The sequence below is a fragment of the Gallus gallus genome, chromosome 5 (genome assembly GCF_016699485.2).
Source record: "Gallus gallus isolate bGalGal1 chromosome 5, bGalGal1.mat.broiler.GRCg7b, whole genome shotgun sequence".
In the NCBI taxonomy this organism is placed as follows: domain Eukaryota; kingdom Metazoa; phylum Chordata; class Aves; order Galliformes; family Phasianidae; genus Gallus; species Gallus gallus.
Window position 1 is genome coordinate 31,472,217 of NC_052536.1, and position 24,379 is coordinate 31,496,595.

General features: G+C 34.2%; 1 protein-coding gene across 15 annotated transcripts in view; it reads left to right on the forward strand.

Annotated features, from left to right (window-relative positions):
* DPH6 (diphthamine biosynthesis 6) overlaps positions 1 to 24,379 on the forward strand; it is a 293,683-nt gene that overhangs the window by 108,003 nt on the left and 161,301 nt on the right. For 6 of the 15 annotated variants that reach the window (XM_046941744.1, XM_046941743.1, XM_046941742.1 and 3 more), the window contains 2 exons: positions 4,032 to 4,126; positions 6,421 to 6,614. In XM_046941744.1, the coding sequence (XP_046797700.1) occupies positions 4,032 to 4,126; positions 6,421 to 6,614 (289 nt within the window). Of the gene's footprint in view, positions 1 to 108; positions 494 to 4,031; positions 4,127 to 6,420; positions 6,615 to 24,379 lie in introns of those variants that run through there. The other 9 variants (NM_001398402.1, NM_001398404.1, XM_015287349.4 and 6 more) reach the window with 6 other exon arrangements.

The following is a 24,379-nucleotide window of genomic DNA, read 5'->3' on the forward strand; positions in this document are numbered from 1 at the left end:
GGCGCTCTCTCCCGGATGTGGGAGAAGTCGTCCTCCTTGGCAGGGCCTGGCGGCGGCCCGGAGCACCTCCCTCTCGCTCAGGCAGTCGGCCGGTCTGCCCTGGGAGGAGGACCTGCCGCGGGGACGCTGCCGGGCGATAGCAGCGGCGTGCGCGGCCCGGCGTGGTGGGGAAGTTGGGCTGTGTCCCCGTCGCACGTCTCCTGTTCAATGTACCGCCCCGGGGCAGTGTGCGGCATGCGAGTAGTGGCTCTTATCAGGTAACGGCCAGCGAGGTGCTGGCGGCGGAGCAGGGCGCAGCGGGGAGAGGCTGCGGGGCGCGGTGCCACCAGCACTGCCCGAGCATTCCCCCTGGCCACCCTGCGCCCCCGCCCGGCGGATGGGAGGGTCCGGCGGGGCAGGGTGAGCAGAACCACCCCCCCCCCCCCCCAACCACGTGCTGGCCTAGGCTGCCGCGCAGCTATTGCCGTGCTGCCGGGAACTGCGAGCATTACCGGTCTGTAAAAGAAAAGAAAATAAAAATATAGTGCAAGACCCTTCCGCTGATTGCTGCCCGCCCCTTATCTCGGTCAGCTCCTGTTTCGTGAGCGGGGCCTTTGCTAAGTCTTTGCCAACTTAGGGCAGTTCTGCTCACTTTTAGTTCAATTTTCAAGGTTACTTTTTTGTTTCCCTTCCAAATACTTCATGATCTCTCACGATAAACTTCCTAGCGTGCCTTCTGAGAGGCATTTCGCTTTGCTCGTTTAAAAAAAAGATGGGAGATCTCCATTGAAGTAGCTGTGGTTTGGCTTAGCCCTGTCTGTGAGGTGCTTTATTTGCTTCTCATGTAGTCTTGCTGCTTTTTGTCTGTTTCCACGGTTGTTGTGCTGTAAATAATACTTTTTTTGCTGTTGTTTTAGTTTCAAGAAGAGATGAATGTTATTTTTGCTTTTCTACCAATCTAATTATTTTCTTGAAAAATAACAATTAGAAGACAGCAAGCTGAGGAACCTGTATGTGGGGTAGGGTTGTGCCTATGTAAGCAGTGTGTTTTTATTTTTGGGTGCACTAAATTTACCAAAGCCCTAATATTTAATGTGTTAAATTATCTCAGTCAACGTCTTATGTCAAACCCCACCAAAATTGTTATTTGGCTGCAACAATTACAGATCATTGAAATACTACCCAAAGAGAAAAAAAATGGAACACCAAATGGTATCTGTGCTTCTCAAGATCTGCTTAAATAAAGACAGCGAAAATCAACTTCAGTGCTTTTTCAAGTTTTAGAGATAAGTTTCTGTCTCCCAGGTTTATTTATTTTGATATTCTCTAAACAGTGGAATGTGTTAAAAGGCAGGATGAAATAAAATCCTAAAACAGGTTTGTAACACAATTGCTATTTTTATGGGCAATTTACAAGGATGGATTTAGTTTCAGTAATAGTTTTAAGAAGAATTTTAAAGAGACATCAAAGTGTCTGAAATCTTTGTAACAGAACTAGCCTCAAAGATCAGAGGGAAAAAAAAAGTATTTGAAAAGTGCTTCTTACTTTTGAAAAGGTCAGGATTATGTATAAACCTACTTTAGCCTGTTTCTTTTTCTTCTAAAATGTTGGCCACACTTAAAGTTGATAGTCTTGCGTTAAGGTGATATTTATGGGCTAATCCCTGTATTATGTTTTGTGTTAAATCATAGACATTTTAAAGCCAGTCTTCTAACTGAAATATGATATTTTTCTTTTCAATTCTTTAATTCTTATGGAATTTTTGCAGTGTAAATGGTTACATTTGCTGATAGAAAGGATTTTTTTTTTTTCTAGAAGTCTTTTATGGATCTGTGCCTTAATGATTACCTTATTTTTTCTTCTGGTATTTTGTAAGTTTGCAGTCCTACCTGTTAACATACCTTCCTGGGTGTGGCCAGCATCATTCAGTGTCCTTCCTTCAAAAAGTATCTGCCTAATCTCTCTTGGATGTGGTTTTTTGTTTGTTTGTTTTGTTTTGTTTTGTTTTTCTTTTGTCACAAGGTATTAAACGTGGGCTTGGCTGGAACTGTGCTGAGTCCACCTTCCTCTCCCAGTATTGTCTGTCTGGTCTCATTGGACTTAGTTGCTATGTGTTTTAGTGCTAGATTAGAGAAGGCCTTCTAGGTAGGAACCATTTCCTTCTGTTTCTTTGGCACAGTTATTTTTTAGGGCCATGATAACAGTAATACGGAAAATAAATAGCAATATAGTACCATGTGATATAGGAAGCACTCTACAAATCTTTGCTAAATTTGGGAAATCTGAATGTAGCCTCATCTTAAAATGATAACATTTAATACAATTCATTTACTAAAATGAATTGTATTAAAAGATTAATAGATTTATTCTGGTGTCCTTCTTAATTTTAAACAGAAATGTTAATATTGAAGCTCTGTGAATGGCAAAGGCAAATATCAACTGTCATTACTTAGCTTAAGTTGTATTTGGAGTAGAAATCAGCGCTAGTGGGAGGCTTTCACTTTTTAGAATGGAGTCATTCAGAAAGAAAAGAGCCTTTGTCTTATTATGAGTCTGTTAAGCCTGAAATTTCACTTTATGAAGTGAATGCTAACTACAAATTCAAGCTATCAAGCACAGTATTCAGAATTAATGAATACATCTTTTAATGCTCTTTTCTCCATATATGGATTAGAAGAATGTTGTAGGAATGAATGAGAATAATGTCAGGTACAGATGGACCCTAAAATTAGTCATCTGTTTATCATATTTATAACACTGAAACATAAGCACCTGCTTTATGACAGTCTGTAAAGTACAAAAGGATTCCATGTTGTTTATACAACTTCTTCTTGAGGCTTGAGTTACACAGTAAGTTAGGGTCAACATGCAGATTTTTACCATGGATAGAAGCCTAAATTGAGGGGAATGGCTCTATGATTGTATTACTGTAATGCAGTCTCAAGCTCTTGCATGAGAGAGAGATAAAAGTGGGAGCTTCCTGTTAGAGATGCTGAAGGATTTTGCTCCTAACGGTGGTGGCCAGTTGCAGCAAGGCATGCTTCTAACTGCTCACTACTCTTCTGCACTGGTCCTGAGGACCACAAGGCAGGAAGCAGTTTCACAGAGGTGTTGTGGCTTCTGTCCTGGGCTGGTGTTTGCAGCTGTAGTTTGAAGTTGTAGTGAATTTGAGCTTGGGTTGTTCAAGTGTTTGTATCTGCATCAGCCTTAGTTTTGTTGTTAGACTGTAGTGTTTCTTTTGACAGGGATTAAAATCCACATGAGAAAGATTCAGTTACAGTGAGAGAGCAGGGTTCTTTTCTCACTGGTAGTGAAAAAAGTTTCATTAGATTTTAAGTCAAAACTAATCATGTTTCATGTGTTTGTAGTACTGTCTGTTGGCCTCAGAGGAGAATGTTTTTCCACTTGTTATTCCAGCTTTTATTTAATCAGCTGTAATTATTGTTATCTGCTATTATCTGTAGTAAAAAAATGGCACGTTTCATGCCGAGCCAACTGAATTTACTGCCTGCAACAATTAGAACTTCTGACAATGGGAAGTACATATGAAGTATTGAAACTTTGGACAACATATCCCATTAACTATAAATGTTATTTCCAAACATGATAGTTTTCATCTAAAAGGACAGCTAAATCTGGTTGCTCTCTGGAACAGATACTGGGAGTTTTGTTTGTTTCCATGTTACTTAATAATGGGTACAGAATAATTGGTCTCTGGAGTAAAAGATAGTTCTTGTTCTGAAGGGATTCTAGTTGAAGTGGCTGTTCTTCATGTAAACTCTCTGATGAGAAATGAGATACAGATTAGAACTGGATACCTGTTTTATGGCTACTGTGTATAAATAGGAAACATTGTTTCAGCTTTGCTATGGTGAAATCATCCTTTAGCTCCTACTAACATTTTACAACTTCTAATTCAAAAACTTTGTAACCTGCTCTGATAATGTTACATTTTGAGAGCGAGGCAGGAGGGCTAAAGTAGCCACAGAGAGAGCTGAAGTTTTTTTTGTAGTATTTTCGCTTACTTGCCACTATTTTCTTTATTTTACAGTGGTGGGAAGGACAGCTGTTATAATATGATGCAGTGTGTTGCTGCTGGGCATCAGATTGTTGCTCTAGCCAACTTAAGACCTGCTGAAAGCACAGGTATGTAGAAATACTACATAGGAGTTTTTTGCTTGTTTGTGTTAATTAGAAACAGTAGGCTGACAGCTTTGCCTTCAATATTTACATATTGAAGGGCAATCTAGAAATCTCAGGTAGAAGGAAGAAAATGATATGGATGCCTATTAAATTTAATTTATTTTTCCTTGAAGAGTGGGGAAAAAAACAAAACAAACAAACAAAAAAAAAAACCACAAGATGAAGGTTGGTGAAAGAAAGGCTTAAATGATTTTTAAAAAAGGCACAAATATTTCTGCTGATATGGGAAGAGGTTGTATGAGTTAAGTAGCCCAGACAGTAAAAGATGGAAGGGGAAATGATCAAACAAAATGAATGCTGTATTTCTAGGAATGCATTAAAGTAGTATAAACCATTTTGCTAAAGTAAGCAGTTTTGAAACTGCTTGTTTGTTTTTAACTTCATGTATCTTGCTCCATTATTCTAGCCCAGCGCTTGTGAACTGAATTGTAGAACTGATCTGAACTGCGATTTATCTTGGTACACTTGTTCCTTCCTTTTAGCTTGGACCAGTTTTCTGATCAGTTCCTCACAGGCTAGGCCTAGACTTATTTCTACAAAAGATAATGGGAGAATCTCAGGTAGTCTAAGTCAGCGGTGAGCTGAGCAGGGGAGTGTCTGCTACTTCTGTGTTGGTCTAGAGCCTAAAATGATCTGTGTTGTTACCCAGCTGGCAGGAGAGTATATTAAATATGTTATAATATTAACATATGTTAACTGTTCAGTCTATCAACAATTAACCTGGTAACTATATGTTAGGAAACTATGCAGAGAAAGTGAGAGAAAATGGGGCTGACATCACAAATAAATCATGGACAGACCTAGCACATGCTTGGGAGTGCAGGAACAATTTATTTTCTTCATAGCTAGCACATAATCATCTATAATCTTATTGAAATAAGTTGTCTTTAAACTAATTTATCCCCATCAGAAATGTAGAATATTGTCATTAAAATCATAAAATGCTGTCTTTAAGTGTGTAGCTGGATATTTTGTGGAAAGTTAATTGAGGTGCTTCAGGCAATGGTAGATTCTATGCCATTCATTTTATTTTATCTTGTACCACTGCTGCCTGGAGAGTCTCAATTAATAAAAAAATGATGTATTCTAAACTGAATATCAGTTTAAAGACCTTGTCATATTTTATTTATGTTGGAAAATACTGACTTTTCTTTTAAATCAACTGTTCTGGTTTAGGTTGGTTAGTTGTGATTATCTGTTTAGATTTGCTCATTTTGAGCAAATATGTATCTCTGTGACTGTTGTATGCATCAAATGTGACATGATCTAATTGTTACATCACAAATTAATTACCTTGATCAATATTACAGACCCTTCTCAAGGTGTGCTATATGTACAGCAGAGCTGCTATAAGTGTTTATGTGTAAATTAAGAGAAGTTCCAGTATGATAGACTAGCGTTAAAATAGTGAACTGAGATAGCTTCTAACAAATGAGATGAAAATTTCAGTGATATTTTTAACTTAATTGAGTAATTATTTGAAAGATTTTATATAGAAACAGTTTGAGATTTATTTGTAATCTATGATGCTGCATTTTAACTGTTTTTTTTCTTCATTTGTTAGCTACAAACTGCTTGTAAGAAATTTCAGTTATTGTTTTTGACCTGATTAAGGAAATAGCAGCAAAGATTTGATCTAAGTTTGGTTATTAAAACGAATGAAGGTAGAAAGGACTTGGTAATGTAAGAAATTTTCTCTTCTTTTTGAATGTTAATCAATGTCAAAACATTGTAGCAATCTACTTTCATTCCACATTGGCTCAAATAATCTGCACTTGTCTCTCGATGGCCATGAAAATAACATAAACACTGAAAGTTTTGAAAATCATGACAAGTCATTGCTTATTTACAGTATTGCAGTGCATTCCAAATGTCTTGCACTGAGTATGCTGAAATACACCTGGGTTTGTGCCTCTGAGGTGTACTCCTATTTAAATTACCATATGAATAAGAGGAGAATTGGACCAGTCTGGGATATTTGGATGAAGCAGGGAAGAATACTAAAGGAGAAGCAGACTCCACAGTTTCTAAATAGGCAGCATATTCTTGACATATGTCTGTTGGGTGGAGAAAACCGTTTTTTTTTTTTCCCATGTTTATTGAGTTAATGTCACTAAACATCTGTTTGAGAACCAAACAATATTAACATTTAGATTTTTTCAGTGCTTTGAAGTATTATGATTATCTTTAACCGTTGAAATTATGTACCTAATGAGATTATTTCTTAACTGTGGCAGGGCAGACTGATGAATTGGACAGCTATATGTATCAGACAGTAGGACACCATGCCATTGATCTGTATGCTGATGCAATGGATTTGCCACTCTATCGTTGTTTCATAAAGGGTACCAGCATAAATACTGGAAGAGTGTACACGACATGTCAGGAAGATGAGGTCGAAGATCTTTACCACCTCTTGAAACTTGTTAAGGTATGCTGAAGGAAAAGAATGAAATACTTGAGGACAATTGTATTGCTTTGATATGCTTTGATTGTTTAAATTGTTTGACTCATTTATGAATTTAGGTAAATGATCCACTGAGGAAAGCTTTGAGAGAAGTTTTCGACACTTGCACATTTAAAAGTTTAATGGTCATTCTTTTGTTTTTCCTTGCACTGTAAATATATAGTGTAACTTTATTTACTTTATTCCTTTTTCTTCCAACGTAAGTCAGACTTATTAATCCACATTTCAGGCTACACCCACGTGTTTATATAGTTTCATATTTGAAATGTGTTGTTTGATTACTTGAATGAGAGAATTGAGGAGGTTTGTGCATTTATCAGTGTATGGAAAAAAGTATCTAGATATTTCCATTTGGTTGTGCGTATGCTGTATAAACTAGAATCTGTCTGTATGTTGCAGGTAGTCCACAAAATATTAAGGAAAGTTTTACAGTTATGGTTCTACTGGTTTTGCTTCTGGTAGCCCTGCAACTATATGCTAATATATAACATGATAGTCGTGACTGCAGCGCATAGTACTAAAACAGTACGTTGTATAGGAAAACATGTTCATTGTTTCTAAAAATAAATATAAATTATATATAATAAGGAATCATAAATAAAATAAATACACATTTACTTTTACGGATAAAGCTGATAGACTACTTTCTGAAACTTCAACTGAAGATATTTCTTGTCTTCAGATCAGGTACTGAGCATTTCCTCCTTCATTTTTTTCCATTGAATTGAGATTTAAACCTGAAAGCTCTAGGTTTATTCTTTGTTCAGTATAAAAAAATTAACTTGCAGATTAGACTAAGAATGTGGCTTGAGTGCAGAGTGCTTCCTGAACCAACGCTGAAATTGGATGTTATGCTTTTCTAAACATCTTTGGCAGGGAAAATCAAGATCATGTACCTGTGTTGAGTATGCGACTACTCCAGAGGAGAATAGTGCATGTAGGCTGTATTGCCCTCTAGAGTGCTTCATGGAGGTTTTAAATAGAATGTAGTACAGGAATTGAAAGAAATATGACACATCACTTTTATACAATTTTTGAACCATGATAGTATTAGAAATTATAGGGACTGGTATATACTGTCTCTTAAAGCTGCATGATAGCAGCTTTCTGCCGCTGTGTAAGATAATAAATTACTGATCAATTTAATTAAAAATGGTCAGATTAATGGCAATTAAGATCATACTTCCTTTTCGATCCTTGCTGTCTTTGGAGAAATGGATGCTTGACATAAATTAATGCTAATGTTAAATCATGACAACTTCTGCTTTGGAAGTTAATACATGGTAATTATAACTATAGCTGAAAGAGATGTTATCAAGTTGTCTGGAACCAAATATCTATTTCTTTCCTGTGCAGAAATATTAATTCTACTGCATGATATTTTAAAGGCACAAATATTAACAATATATTGCTTTTATGTTAGTCTTTGGATAAACACGCTCTTGTAGCCAAATCTATCTATGAAGCACCAGTGCAAAACTCCGGTAGAAGTCTTGCCTATTCTGACGAATAACTGTATAATTATCAGGGGGTCGTAATCTTCAGGAGATGTAACTCTTTGTATTTCTAATTTTAAGGAAAAGATATTAAACTTTTTTTCTGGGTTGAAAGTAACTTTGAAAGCTTTTTATTTTTAGTTTTTCACATTTATTTATAACTGCAGCTGTGTACCTTTACTATGTAAATTTTAATTACTGGTGATTTCTCTTGAGGATTTTTTTTTTTTTCAGATATGTTAATATATCTCAGTTTACTCTTTGTTGAAGGCAGGAGGAAAATTCTGAAGGAGGCTTGTAAAAATGCATCCTTACGTGGACATAATTTCAAAACACTGGTGAAAGTAACATAGCTCTGTTCTTCTGTCAAATGGTTTGTGCATAACTGTACAGGAAAGGTGTATTCAGTTGATAATTGCTTAACATGGTTTGCTTTCACATGGTAAAGAATGCTAGTATTGAAAGTACTTGTTTAGTTAAAAAAAAAAGTAAATAATTTAAACCATATTTGAAAAAATAATAGGATGAAATTAAATGCATTTGATGTTTATAAAAATATCGTGTTAACATGACTTTTAAGAAACTAAATATTCCTTTGCATTGCTAGGTACCCAGGGTAACAGTCCAGGACTCAGAAAGTGATATTGACTGCTGGTGACTATAAACCAGTTAATTTTATTGTCACAAACTCAGATGATTGATTTCATATTTATGAAGTAAATTTATATTTATGTTCCACTTGCCTAATGTCCTATTTTAGATCATCTTTATTCATCACATATTTTGAAACATATTAGAGTATTTATGTGATGTCTAAATGTATCTAACCAGGCAGTCCTCACCTGATAGCAGTATCTTTACTTTGTCTGACATGTAAATTCTGAAATCTAATGAATAATTTAGTTTATTATCCATTACACTGTATAAGGAGCACTTATTCCCAGTTTGGTCATGTTTGTCGCTTCGCATACTTGGGCTTTCTCCACCAAAGTGTAGAAGCACTAGAGTTTCTTAGTTATCTGAATTATCCTTCAGGGTTTTACCATGTATCTACTTTTTGAAGTGTGTAGAAAAATGCCTTTCCCTTTAACGTTGGAAAGAATGAAAGCAGGGAGGGCTTTTTAACGAAACTTTCCTGTAACACACTGCTCGGTAGAGGCTATTTAACTACTTTGTCCCTTTTCTTTGTATTTACAATATTGTCCAAACAATGCATTGATGTTTCATGCAAGCACGTAGTGGTGAAGTGGTGTGAGATGTTGAGTGTTGGATTGTTTTGTATTGAATGTTAGGTTGTGTTCTGTATTCCATGAGTCGATAACTTAGACCTATGTCCAGTGCAGCAGTTTTTGCAGCATCCAGACTCTAAAAACCAATACAAGATAACTTGTTTCACTTCTAGGATTCAGTAAATTGTTGTGTCTCATTTCAAGTGTCTTGCCTTATCTACTCTGTTCTGTGAAAGCTTTGCTTTTATTTGGTAAGTTTCCACTGCTGGGATAATTTGTAGAAATCGAGAACATTCTTGCTGAACAGTTGTTTTCTTCAAGCTATTCTTCATCTTTTTCTATAATGCTTTTTCAATAATTAAGTTTTTTTGAAATTAGTATTTTGAAAAATTGTTTCTGTTTATAGCTTCTTTGTAATATATTTGGGTCGTATATTTGTGTACATCTATTATAAAGTATGCAAGTTGATTTTCAGTGTATTTTCTGTTTTAAAAAGTTGTTTGTGTCAGTTGTTTTTGCTTTGCACTTTGTGGGTTCAGAACCTATGAGATTACGAGCAACCCCTAACATTATACTTGAAAGAAATTAATACTTTGGATCTCGGGACAGAGAGATTATTAATTATGGTATCATCCATTGGTCATCACTTGAAAAATAAGAATTGATGCTGAGTATATTGGATGTATGAAACATTTTAATCAAAGTGACCTTTACTTGTGGCACAATTTCATTTTATCAGTAATGTGAAAGGAGAAGGAAAGAAAAATCATTTTCTAAAATAATGCCACATAATTGAGCAGTGGTCTTCTAATTCAGTCAGTCACTAAGAACAAGTAACGTGCTTTTTAATTGCAGCAACAAAGAGCTTTTTAATACAGTGTGACTCCAGTATTTAGTATTTATTTTTTTAAGGGCAGATCATGATTTTTTGAAATAGACCTGCTTTTATGTTTGCCAAAGACAGAAAACCTTCCTGTCCATTTGGCAGGTAAAATTACAGTAACTGTGAAATTTTTTATGTTCCTTCAGATTATAATTTTTCTGAGACAAAGTAAATTGTTCATGAAGGCTTAGATGAAAGAGAGGTAACTTAGGTCCTCTCATTATTCAGTCAAACTCCCTAGGACTTGAAGGTCTTCAACAAACACAAAGTTAGAGCTTGAGGTGAATGAATGGAATACAAGATTATTCTTTGTCATCTGTTTAGGCATTAATTCCCTCATGGAAAATAAATCATGCTGTTCCTCATTATTGCAAATATTCTTCCATGGTAAAGTAATAGTCTTCCTTTCACTGATCTTCAGGACTTAGCTGCTGTAGTGAATGGGTAAAATGAGTTCTCAGATTCAGTTCTGATGACTGACGCTATGGCGCAGCCAAACTTGTGGGTGGATGCTCCCAGAAAAAACAAACAAACAAACAAAAAAAACATGAATATATCTATTGAAGGTATTATGTCACTGCTAAAAATATGTTATAAAACAGACAATAACATATTTAGAAACAATCATTAGGTATGTAGGTATCCATTTTAATAATCTCCGTGTGTCTTCAATGGTAGTATTTCCGTGATAAAGACTAATCGCATACTCTCAACATACATGAGTAAGGTTTATAGACTTTCTTAGGAGTCTTGATCTAAATATTACCAGTTAAGGAATGTTGATTGACATCAAGAATCTTTAATATGGGGACTTAAGCCTGCTGTTCTTCAAATTAATTTTGTAGTTTATAGAAGTTAGGACAAATTAGGTAATTTCTTCCACTTACTGATTGGATTCAGAGAGCTTGTAAGACCTAGGAGCTTTCTGGAACAGTTCTGTTCTAATTCGTTGGGATTTTTTTGTTTTGTTTTGTTTTTTGTTTTGTTTGTTGGTTTTTTCAGTTGAGGAAAATCTGATGTTTTTCCTGTTGAGTTTGAATTATTTGTGTATGTATAGGCTAATTTCTTCAAGTTATATTTCTCAGAAATTTTGAGAGAGATTAAATTATAGAAATAAGTATTTGTCTATGTAAAATTTCTGAAGTAATCACCATATTTTAAAATTGTTGCAAATTGTCAGCACTGTGCTTTTTATATTTAACTTCACATATGATTCAGTGATCACAATCCACGTAGAACAAAAGAAATCATAATATCAGTATTGAAAAAACATCCTAAAATACAGTAAATGAATCAGTGAAATTTAGCTTTTTTTGTGCCTTCTACTTGTCTTGTTGATTAAGTAAATGTTTGGATGCCTTATTTTTTAGCACATTTCTTTTTGCCCAGATATTAATGTGGTATATGAACTCTTAGAAATTTTATAAAATGGCTTCCAACTCTGACAAGAAATACCCACCAATGCTTCCTTATAAAGTAGGATTATTTTTAAGGCAAAATATTTGATTCGTTTTTCATGTAGCATGCACTACATTCCTCTAGAATGACTATTCCTGCACTGTCTCTTTGGAGTGAATTTATCTGTGAGAATGTGAATTGTCCCTTTGCACTCTTCATATTCAATGAATTTATTTATTATTATTTTAATTGGCTTTTTTTTTTTTTTATCTTTTAATTCTGGAGTGGCTTTTTCCATCAAAGGGATGACCATTGTCAGCATCAGTGAATAAGAGGATGAGTTAAGGGAAGTAAGAAGTAATCACATTGTTGGCAGTGCTTTTTGGTGCTGTAAAAATAATCATACATCTTGTTCCATTCAGAGGACAGGTTTTTTGTTGTTGTTGTTTTTTTATTATTATTTTGAATTTTAAAATGAGTTGGGAAGAAGGAAATTTTGTAGTCAACAGGATGCCTGTCATTCTCAATCTCACCTAAACTATTCAGGAAGGGTCAATTATCCTTCAAGAATGGGATCCTGAGCAATGTTTGAGGTAGTTTCTTACCGTGAGAAATGTTGAGCTTTATGTAAATAAACAAACAAACAAAAAAAAGTCACTATATTTCTCCCTGTTAGGTGTGCGGAGTTTTTTTCACTCGCTCTCATTCTTGTTGTGTTAATATTGAATAAGCAGAGACAGTCAGACTGGTGGTGAAAGATGGTAAACAAGCCTGAGGGCTTGTTCTGGTCAGCTTTAAACCCCTGATTGCCAGGTTTTCCTAATTTCCCATTTCCGGGGCATCTCTTGTATGACCTTGCTTGCTGAATATGATGCTCTGGGTTGCAGAATTCTCACGTGCATTTGGAAATATGCAGCCAGGCATTGTTTACAAGACGCCAAATGAACCGTGCACTCACAGCAAGTTTGATAAACACACATTTCCTCCTTTTATCAGTGAGATTGCAGAATGTGAAGTATGAGTTTCCAGTCTTATTCATTCCCTTCAAACCTTTTCCTGTTTAAAAACTGAATCTCACTAATTGGATGATGATACATCCTTGAATTTTGTTTTACTTTTTTATTATTGTTGTTTTGAATTCTACTTACTGGTCACTGACGCTTTATTCCACTGCCTACCTTGACCAGGTTTGGCAGACGTTCAGATAAAAGCTTTCCATTTGTTCAGTGCAGAAAAGGTTCATCCCTATCAATGTAAAGTGAATGCTAATTAACAGTAATGACTTCTAATCACTTAGCTTTTATGCTCCTCTAGGAGCACTGCTATTATCCAATGTAGTTAAGTGAAATGCTTGTATATGAATCAACAATGCGGTATTTCTTTTAGCAGCTATTGCTCATAATCAAGCTTTGAATAAATTACGATAGTAAAATTGGTTTTAATGTTCTGTATTGCATGGGGAGAAAGGAATCTCACATATCTTGTTAAGTATCTTGAATATTTAGAGAGTTATCTATTAACGTTTTGGCATTCAGTATTGTAGTTAAATACAAAAATACATTAAAATGTTTAAGTCAATTTTGTAAATGTTATCAAAACTTTTTTCATGGTTTCAGTTTTGTTTAAGTGACATGCATAGACTCAACAGCCTCAGTTACAGCTCCATTTGGATTCAATTGCATGTCTGTAGGAATGAGCTACAACATTTCTGAGTTAAATTACAGCTAAGTTTTACATACAACTAGCATATATATTAAATTAAGAACTTCAGCAGCTTTAGTCTAATGTTGTGGTTTGTTTACTGGGTTAATATTAACTTCTTTTATTAATACCCTGTGGCTAAGAAAAGCTAGCTTTCATGACATGCATGCAACACTTAAGAAGGAGCATGAAAATAGTGAGACTTCATTAATACTTGAAAACAATAGAATAAGATGAGGCTTTTTAAATAAAAGTGGAACGTTGGTCAGAAGCAACGCTAATATAAACCAGGAGCTAAATAGATTGCTAGACTGGTAGTGTGTTCAGCAATTCCAAAATAATTTCAGTTTAAAACGCAATTAGCCTAAAGACAACGTATACACCAATGTGAAGTTTCGTGAACTTTCCCAATTGATATTTTATTTATGGAAGCTGTAAACTGTATGTTTGGAATCAGAACATGGAAAAATCTGGATGAAACCTGTTTCTGAGGTGCACTTCAGTTTGGGGTTTTTTGTTTGTTTGTTTGTTTTTTAATAATTGATCTTTTATTAGCTATTTCCTTGAAATTATCACTTAAATCACTTACAAGGAATCTAAAGTCTTTGTGAAGAAACTGGGATCTTGGTTGGTAGATTTACTTCTGTTGTTTTTTTTTTTCAATTTTATATGTCTATTTAAAAAAAAAAAAAGGTTTTATCTTCTGTGGCAGATACTTTTTGTGTAGTACCTCTCTTTTTGTGCTTAGAAACACAATTCCTTCACAGTTACTATCACAGTTTGTATGCATAGGGTTGTGAGTGAGTATCCACAGGCATTGCGTATGGTTTCAGTTTTGTTTGTTTTGTTCATTCACACACATAGTATAGACAGTTTTCTGGTGGATGTTTTGTCTGTTTACTTGAGCATCTTCTCTGTTAACAGTTATTCTTAGGCAATGACTGTGTAATAAACCAAACTTAATTTGAAAATACCTTTCTTCTAGCCTTTTCTCCTTAAATCAGAATTCAAGTGAGTATTCTTAGAAGTCCTGTCTTTTACCACAGTACTATAAAATGCACTGCTTGTATTTTTGCCAGCAAGTTGTTGAAAAATGAGCAACACCTTTCTCTTCTACAGTTTCGTTTAAGTGAATGGTGCTATCTACATCTTATTTCAGTATTTTGGTACATGGCAACTTCACCCTGCTTCCTAAGGATAAAAATTTTAAAAATAAAATAAAGAAAAAATATAGTCCTATTCTGTGCTGCAGCAACTAGCTGCTTTGTATTGTTTATATTTCTCATTAGGCAGCAGTAATACATGCTTTAAAATTTATTAGTTTTTAATGAAATATAATTGGACTTAATTCTAATAAAATGCAATCAAGGAAAGGAGAGCTCTCATATAATTGAACAGTAAAACATTTATCAAATTTGTTCTCATAAATATTTTTATCTCTGCTCGTTCTTTGTGTAAAATTCATTTTGCTTTCTTATGCAGTTACTAATTTATTTAAGCTAACTTATTTAATGGCCCCTCTGTTTGATGTAAATGTCATACACACAGCAATTGCATACTTCCATTGCTTTCAGCTGGACACTTTCTGATCAGTGTGTTTAGAGACGATTCTTCTGGAAAGGCTAGGATTTCATTTGGTTTGTATTGCACCAACATGACTATTTTCAAAATAGAAATGATTGATTTGTATCTGTCATTTCAAAAGAAATAAAGCAGACTTGGCCTTTTACAGATAGCTGTGCACTATGGAGATCCTCTTTGTGTTGTCTTTGTGTTGATAAATTCTGTCTGTAGTACTGCACAACAGTCATTACTCCTTTTCGTGTGGATTACGATTAGGATTCCCAGACCAGGTTGCTGTTTGCAAAGGATAAGGCGGTGCTGTGATTAGTTACCTACTCCATGGAAAGTGCTACAAAGGAAAATGTCAAATGTGTGTGCTGCAGTATTCCTAGTAATCTGATGCTCCATTATATAAACTTTTCTTAAGTCCGTTTTCCTTCAGAAACACAGCTTCAGTCTTTTTGCCTTATTACCCATTAGGTGTAGTGCATTTGCATGCTCTAACTCTGGATTCTTTTTCTTTCTTTCTTTATTTCCTGGCAGTTTGTTTTTGGGCCTTTTCTCTGTTGTAACTGGTGAAAACTGGAGCAACAGTGCCCTCTATAGTTGCTCCTTGTGTGCTTACTCCTTACAGCTGGTTGTGAGTATTCAGGTAAAGAGATGGGATGTTTAGATTTATTTTTAACTCAAAGACCCTCTTTCTAAAGGAAACATTTTGATTTTCACAGACTGTTTTACATACAGTAAAGAGAACAAAGGAGACTATTCTGAATCCTCTTGCAGGTTTAGAAGCTCTCATCATTATCTAGCAAAAAACTGAAATTTTGTCAGGCATTCAGGGCAGTCATTAAAGCTGGATAGGATTTTGCGTTGCGAAGGCTTTCCTGAAACGTTTGGGTTTTTTTTATGTGGAGTTTCATAACAAAACAATTTGAAACTTACTTTCTTTGTACTTACTGTTTCCCTTACACTGGATCTTGCATGGTCTGTGAAGTCCTTACCAGCAGAACACCCAAGCTTTTTAATGATGTTTTAATTCACTCACTGGCTGAAGTAATTGTTGTTCATTAGTATTGATTTGTATCCAAAACTGATTTACAATGTAGATTTCTCTTTTACCTCATTATAGCTTAATATGCAAATACCTTTTATTCTGTGTTTTCCACAGAACTTGTTGGACAGGGTTAGTATTGAACATGTATGTTCCCAGCATTGTCGTACATGTATGTTCTCACTTAAATATTATAAACTACAGTAAAAACATATGACCTTTTCAAAAATAAATGTTTTAACTATAATTAGTTTATTCTATAACATCATAAAAGTCATTCTGTGAAAAGTTAAATGGATTTATTTTAGGATGGGGAGTGTTAATGTATGTGTAGAACACACTCTTAATGCACTTCTATGAATTGAAAATCATAAGTCATTGTAGTAAATTATAGATAATGATGTAACTATTGATGGCTATTCAAAACATTCCTGTATCTCTAATGATTTGTGTAAAACACATGGCTGCTCACACCCCTTACTTCATTTGGAACAGTAGACAGATAAAAGCACTAGCTTGATACATCTTAATAACTTTTTTCTAACAAATGATAAGAATTCTTTTGGAGTAAATAGTATATCACAAGCCACTTCCTACAGTATTTGAGATTTAGTAAAATTGAAGATGAAATTAAAGTTGCCATCTCTGGTAAGAGGCAAGATGCTTTGAAATTGCAGTGTGTCCAAACTTTTATTTTTATTTTCTTTTTTGTCTGCCTAATTTGATGGGTAGTCTCTACTCATCATATGAGATCTTTTCTTTTTGCCATCATGTGTGATTTCATATACTGGAATGTCACTATTATGGCATAATGTGCACTGACTAATCCAGAAAGTACCTCTAATCTATTAGCTATTAACATAAAAAGGTTACAGACTTTTGGGTGGATTGGTTTCATTGTCGTTAATCGTTTGTTTCAGTGAAGCAAGTATTATTCTTCTGGAAAAAAAATATAATGTTAAATTGGGCAAAATGACTTCACTTTGTCCTAAATATTAGTAGAATCATGAATCAAGCTTAGTTCTTGCATTGATTGCACAATTCTTGCTAATCCTACATATTCTTTTTTTTGTTTGTTTGTTTCATTTTTGTTAATGAGCTTCTTCATGCACTGTTACTTTTGTGATACTGACAGAAACTTGTTGATCTCTTTAAATTTAATTTTTTCCTTTCCTTCTTTCTTTTTTTGTAAAATAGTGTGGATTTTTTGCCTTTTTTTTTTTTTTTTTCCCCTTACAGTATGGCTGTACCGTAGGTTTTTTTTTTTTTTTTTTAGAACCTCTATAGTGATATTGAAAATTTGATTCTCGAAGACAGGGCAGAAATTGACTATTAGAAAGAAGTTACATAAATTTCACTTTTAATCATTTAATGCCTACCTTAGATATGATTTAATTTTTTTAATAGAACTTCATGTCATTCTTATAGTAAAGAAAATAGATATAGGTGATTTTTTTTGAAGTGTTTTCTGGTTGGTAGCGAGAGAAGGATTCAATTTTAAACTGTGACCTTTGAGACAGATAAGATGTTCTCTATATGGAAAATAAAAATAGTAAATTATATTTTCTTGCAATGAAGCTAGCAAATTAAATTTCAACTTAATTAACACAGCAATAAATTTAGATTGTATTATTGGAGACAATTAAGTACAGTTTTTCTGTCTACTGAGAATGGGTATAATTTGCCAAGACTGGGCAAAGAAGTGAATAGATCAGCCACTGGAAGTATTGATAGAAAATGTCTCATTTATTTTGCATACTTTTATTTTTTTGTTAAAAATGTCAGTGATAATTTTATCTCACCTTACAATGATTACCTTCCCTCAAACTTGATTTTTATCTGGTTTGATTATGTGTGAAATATTGAGTGAAGAACAGTTTGAGCTCAAGTTACCTCTTTAGTTGAACATACTTGTTTTCAAATAATTTGCTTAAGCATGATCACTAAACCATTTTTCAGATGTCTTTTCATAAAATGTGAGTTGATAATGAGGTAAGGCTATGACTGAATATCATCTTGATTTCAATTTTCAGTATTTCTTTGGCTCTGAAATACGAAAAGATATGGAGATTGATAATAGTCAAGAAAATACTTGGTAGTGTTTTCTTTAAAGAAAATTATAACTTTCCATGTAGGACATCATTTTTACTGGTTAACAGTTGCCTATGTTATAACAGTAGCTTTAAGGTTAAAAAAAATTAATATTGCAATCTAAAATATAACATTATGTATCATAAAAAGAAATGCTGCCTTTTCTCACTGGAAACATTTATAAAAATCTTTACAAACTCAATGGACTTCTAATGGTTAATTTTAAATTGAAATGTTAAGACTTTTTTTTTAAGATGTTCTTTTTATGTGATTTTTTTATCTTCTATTTTTAAGACATTTTCTTTCTATGGAACTTGATCACACAAGGGAGAATTTTTGACTGTGTGCTATTTTCAGTGACAGAAGTTAGTGTTTAGGTTTTATGTTGTTACCTGATAACTTATTTGTGTTTATAATGATATAAAGTATAGAAAATATTCTCAGAACGAATTGTGGAGTCTCAGTAGCTAATGAGGAGTTGTGCTGTTTTTATTTTTCTTTTCCTTTAGTTGTGCTGCTTACTCAAGGACTTGATAAGTAGTTTGAAAGTTACCTGTAGCACTGCAAACTGTGTTGGCTTTTTTTGTCATGTACTTTCGGTGGATAAAACAGTGATACTATTCTACTTTGGGATAGCATGGTTGTTACAGTATTATGTCATCAAGGTATGTACTTTAAGCTACCTGGCACGTCTTTGTCTTCTTGGGTTTCTTCAGCTTTTATGTTCCCTGAGCAACATACCGGCACGAATAAATGATTATTGTGTATGGATGCATAACACTTTATAGAAATTGAGTTTAACCTGTATGCTTTTTTCAGAGAAGCTAGATAACTATTGTTTTTTGTAATTACTTTGCGTAATTTATTAGTCTTTCATGTTCATGTAATCATCTTTCATTCTGCTATAGTTTGTACTACAGAGCCAAGTAATTCTTATTTATTTCACATGCTTTAACTTTCTTACTTCAGACATCTACTGATCTCTTTTGTGTGTGTGTGTGTGTGTGTGTGTATGCACGTTACAATAACCCTTTTTTGTCACCTTTTACCCACCTTTGCTACTTATTATCCTTTGGAGACCAGTCCTATGTTCTCAAGGAAAGTCTGTCAGTCATTATTTATTACCCACTTGTCATTGTGACTTATTCATTGCTTACATCACTATTCTCAAAAGTATTGCTGTACAGAAATGGTGAGCAGTGCTCTGAAGGAAAGATCAATAAATGCTTTCAAAGGAAGATTTACCCTGAGACTTGGATCTTCTTTTTAATACTAAATCTGTGCTATTAGTTGTGAGGTGGCTTTAATATTTTGACATCAAGTTCTCTGGCACTGAAAATGAAAAGTTAACTAACTTTTATGGAGTAGCATGACTTCAGCAATTAAGTTTATGAAATCTAATTTTCCAGTTTTCAGTGGCTTTTCCTGAATAGCTTATCTTCTGAGCTGAACATAATTTCATCCCCTAATAAAAAGTGAGGAAAAAAAATCATTTAAATAACAAATATTTGAAAAGATTTATTTAAATTTCAGTGATACTGTCATGTGTAACATCACAAAGAGAGGAAGAGGATAATTATTTGAAATCTTAGTCAGTTAAGGAAAAGAATTCTCTCTTCTCATGCTTCTTGAAATTGTTTTGGGAACTTGATGACCTATGCTGTGTGTCCAGAGAAACCAGAGTAATTTTGTGTGATGTACTGAATATTGACACTTTTTTGAAAGTGGTTGCTTGGTCACTATGTGAATGTGTGTTAAATTTATTGTATTATTTACAGATTCAGGCAGCTGAGAATTTGGAAATACCAAATGCGTAGTTCTTTCTCTCCTTTGCGTTATCTTGTAATTAAGTGAAACAGGAAAACTGGATTTTAAGCATATGATAAAGATTATATCACAAAGCCAGCTACAAGGAGAATAAACAAAAGATTGCATGGATAGCTGATACTTAGTAATATATTTTTTAATTATTCTGCAGCATAAATGTTTTAAAAATGTTTTTAATTGAAGATAAAAAGACCTAAAACATGTGCATATCTTTGGACCGGGCATGTGAGAGAATTTGGAACCTACACTCCCTTTTGCAGTAGAAACTTTTCCAACGTGTGATAAGGATTTATCAAGCTTAGTTAACAATCTGCTACTATTTCATAGGTGGGAAGCACGTATAATGGGCTAAATTCGTGTATTCATGAGGCAATCGAGGGTTTCAGTGTGAAGTTTTATTTAGTTGATTTGTTTGTTGTTTACCTTATAGTTGCTGCTCCTATAGCTGCTGCTGCTATAGTTGGTAGGTATTCAGAGTATTGTATTATTATCAGCTGCTTCCAGTATGGTTATGGTTATACCAGTGTCACGCCAGCCATGGACTATTCATTTTCTGCGTAATTATTTTGCCAAGCTGTAGGAATTTTGTCTGCCAGAGTACTCCTGAAAAACTAAAGAATTTGCCATGTTATAGTGCATTATAGAATAGAAACTACTCTTCTGTTTTGCTGCAGTACAAATGCAAAGTAGTATACTTAAGTATTTTCAAATATTTTTTCATAGTCTTCTGCAATGTTGAAACATTAGTCAATACTAGGTACTGTATGCAACCAGAGTTGCCTGCTCTGGTATTTCTCTTTTCTATCTCAGTAGTTTTCCTACTTCAGACTTGAGCATGAAGTCAAATTTGCAAAAAAAAAAACATGATGAGAAGTCTTCCATGCTATTACAGTGAATACTATGCATTTATAATTTTTGTACGTTATTATTTTACTATTTGCATGGAAGTAATTTTGAAAACTATCAGACTTTCTCTTTTTTGACTAAAGCAGAGTATTGTGTTTTTAAAATAAAAAAAATAAGTAAACATTTGAATATATAGATAATTCAGAACCAGGAGAATCCTTCCTGCTTTCAGGCTTGTTTTCAGACAGTGCTTTAGCATGCTTGTTTGTAGCAAGTGGTTAACACCTAATTCATTGGAAATTTTCTTTCCACGACTTCTGAAATCTACCAAATTTTTTTCTTCTCCACTTAGCAACGTGCAAGGATGTATTTGTAATGTACTAAGAGGTCAGCACAAGTATAACCTGTGTGTAAAATACTTAGGTGAAGAAATGAGAGATAAACTATCCTGAAGTGGTTTGTGCTGAAATTGCATAAGAGAAGACTTTCTATTTTCTCATGGAAGGTATATTTTCTCAAAGTTAATAATTGGGTTTAAAGTGGTTCTCTTGATTCTTTTAGGGTGGAAGACAGTAGCATTTATGGTCTTTCAATTGAATTGTACCTATACAGGATCCATCCATGTTTAATTTTCACCCCAGATGTTATTTTTGTCTTTATTGGGTAAGGGTCATCTCTTAATGCCTAGTTTCTCATTTCAACAGAGCATAGAACTGTTCTTTCTCTTTGGTCACTTGTTAATATGCTTCAGTAGGTGTGTTTGACAAGAGGTTGCATTCCTGTCAGTACATGCATTTAAAACTTTTACATTCTTGCTATTTTATTAACTGTATCTTATTAACAAGTCTTGACTGAGACCACACATGGAAGTCCTCTGGTATTTTATTGCTTCAGATGAATGTAGGTTTGCAATTCTTGACCTCTTTCTACTAAGCTTGCAATCACAATACAACTAAATGATAATAAAGACACTGGTTTAAACATTAAGAACATAAAATCTTCTCCATTTAAAAACTGACATCTCCCAGTAAAACAGTAACAATTCCATTTGAAGGCCTTATATAAACATTCTGCCTCTGTTAAATGAGACAGTTATCCCTCTGATGGGGTTCCTGGTTATTCTTGGCAGTGTTTTCTGGCCTCCAGCTTTTCCTGATCCTTTTTAATCCATACTTCTCACCATTTTTACTCTCTAATTCCTGTATTTCTCTCTCAATTGTTAGTTTCCCAGCATTTAGCTTTCATGTTTGCCCGAGAAAGCTGTATGCTTTTCTTATTCTCTAAATCATTGCTAACCTACCAACCTGCTTCTCATTCATGTTCACATACCCATCTGGCACTCCCATGGTGACTAAAGGCATCTCATCTGTAGGAATAGAAAGCCTTATTTTCACCAAATTGGAAAAAAATTAATTTTCTTCTCAACTGCAATCAGTTACAAATTTAATTCTAAGTTTTAAGGTGATGTAACTCTGCCATTCGGAGAACACTATGAGATTTCACAAGATTGAAAATAATTTTCAGATTTATTCAAATTGATATAATAAATCAGGATTGTGTAGATTTTATCATAAAATTGAGGGTTTTTTTTTCTGCAGTTTAGGCATTTTTAAAATAAAATTTTCTTGCTGTGCTTTAGAGGAGGGTAAATTTTCTGTATTTTTTTTTTCCTCATATTACAAAAGCTCCTCTGCTAGCTTGACTCTGCTACATATTTCTGTTGCTTTTGCTTTTTCTATACTGATCATTTTTGCTCTTTCTACATTTCTTTAGCACATTCCCTTCTGTTTTTTTGTTTTTGTTTTTTTGGGGGGGGTCTCCTAAATATCATTCTTTTTGGACTGTTTTGCAAGGCAGATCCTCAAACCTTCCTTTCTTTTTGTTATCCAAATTTTCTTGACCTTACAGAAGTAACCTAATCATCCCTTAATGTGTGGTCTTGTCTGGACTGAGACAGAGTTGCTTGCATATGTTGCATTTTTCTTGTAAGTGGCAATTCTCCAGCTTTGTCTGGATTTAGGGTAAGCTAGACTTAATGTGAATCTATATTTTAGGACCTGATTCAAATTTGTATTGTTCCTAATATAAGTAATATCATGATTCACTTGAGAAGCATCATGCCTGTGTAAAATGAAAAGGATGGGGTAGATTTGCATAGAATACTCATGCAGGAATAGATGATCTCCAATGTCAATTTTTAATGCAAAATCTGAACGATGAGGTTTGCAGGTTTTGGCCATTCATTTTTGTGGTTATATCACTCAGGGCCTTACTTGCCCTTGACTTACTGAGATGCAGAATCTCCATTTTGTGGGCAAGAGATTTCCACAGGTTTATGCTGAGAATCTTAAGGAAAATTAGATACTGAAAATGCCTGTGAGGTGAACAAACCTCAAATAATTGAAATTTATCACTCTTTGTTCCTAAACTTGAACTGCCCAGCTAGTCATTCTTGCATTGAAAGTCCAGAAATGCATCTGGCTTGCAGTGGCTTGCATTTATTTTGGCATTGTTTATGTGTAGGTGAGAGAACGTCTTACTTTTATCCTGGTTCAAATGACACTTCTTGGAAAAAGTAAATGGGGTCATTTTGAGTCAATGAAAAGCTCCAGCCTTGCCTTACACTGGAGTGAGCCACGTCTTTAATTGGTGTCTGCAGGCTGATCAGGGCCTATATTATTCCAGTTGTCTAGATTGCAGAATGTCTCCTTTCTCACCTGGAATCTCTAAAACCTTCTGTAAGAAAAACAATAAAGAAAGTAGGTTTCCTTCAGTGATTCTGTTGAGTAAGTGCATGTATAATCACAAGAAGTTTAAAAATACATTTTATATTTGGTATTGTAAAATGTATAAATTGGAAACAAAATAACAGACTGTAACAAGGTATTGAAAACATAGGCCGAAGGAAGAAAGCAGGAACATGCTTGACTGACCATGACACTGAATACTAACTCAGCGAAGGTTTTATTATGCAGTACGTCTCATTATGTTGAGGAGACAAGGCAGTGTTGGTTACAGTGTTCTTCCAAACCATCATAAACTATTATCAAACATACTACTCTTCTTTTTCTTCTGATATGGAAAATATGAAAGCTTTTGTTTAGAAAAGGGTGGATGAAGTTTGCATGTTTCACTGTAGCAGCTTTCAGTTTTGGCTGAGAGAATTAACATAATTCAACCATACATTTCTAGAATTAAAGCTTCAAAATATCAAGAATTGTTAATGAACTCTCCCATTGTAACTTTTAAAGATGCTGAATCAAATTTGATTAGATGAAGTTGCAAATGAAGGTAGAAAATAATAAAATGTAGCTGTGCATTCAAATATTATCAAAGAATAATGATAAAATTACTAATATATTCAGATAGATTAACTACTGTGCCATTTGTACTGTGATTTATGGTAGAGCTCTGCAGGGAAAGAAAAGAGGAGGGTGGTTGTATTGATTTTTATTCATACCTGACAACAGTAAATATTAGGTCTAATGATGAAGTCATCTGTATTAAAACAATAAATAAGTAGCATAAAACTGATTTTACAAAGGCTTTTTAAGTATTTACATACCACTGGTTATTACATTTGATTAGTCTTTATTGTTAATGAATAAAGTCTTCCATTAGAGAGACGAATCTTGTAGTCATTG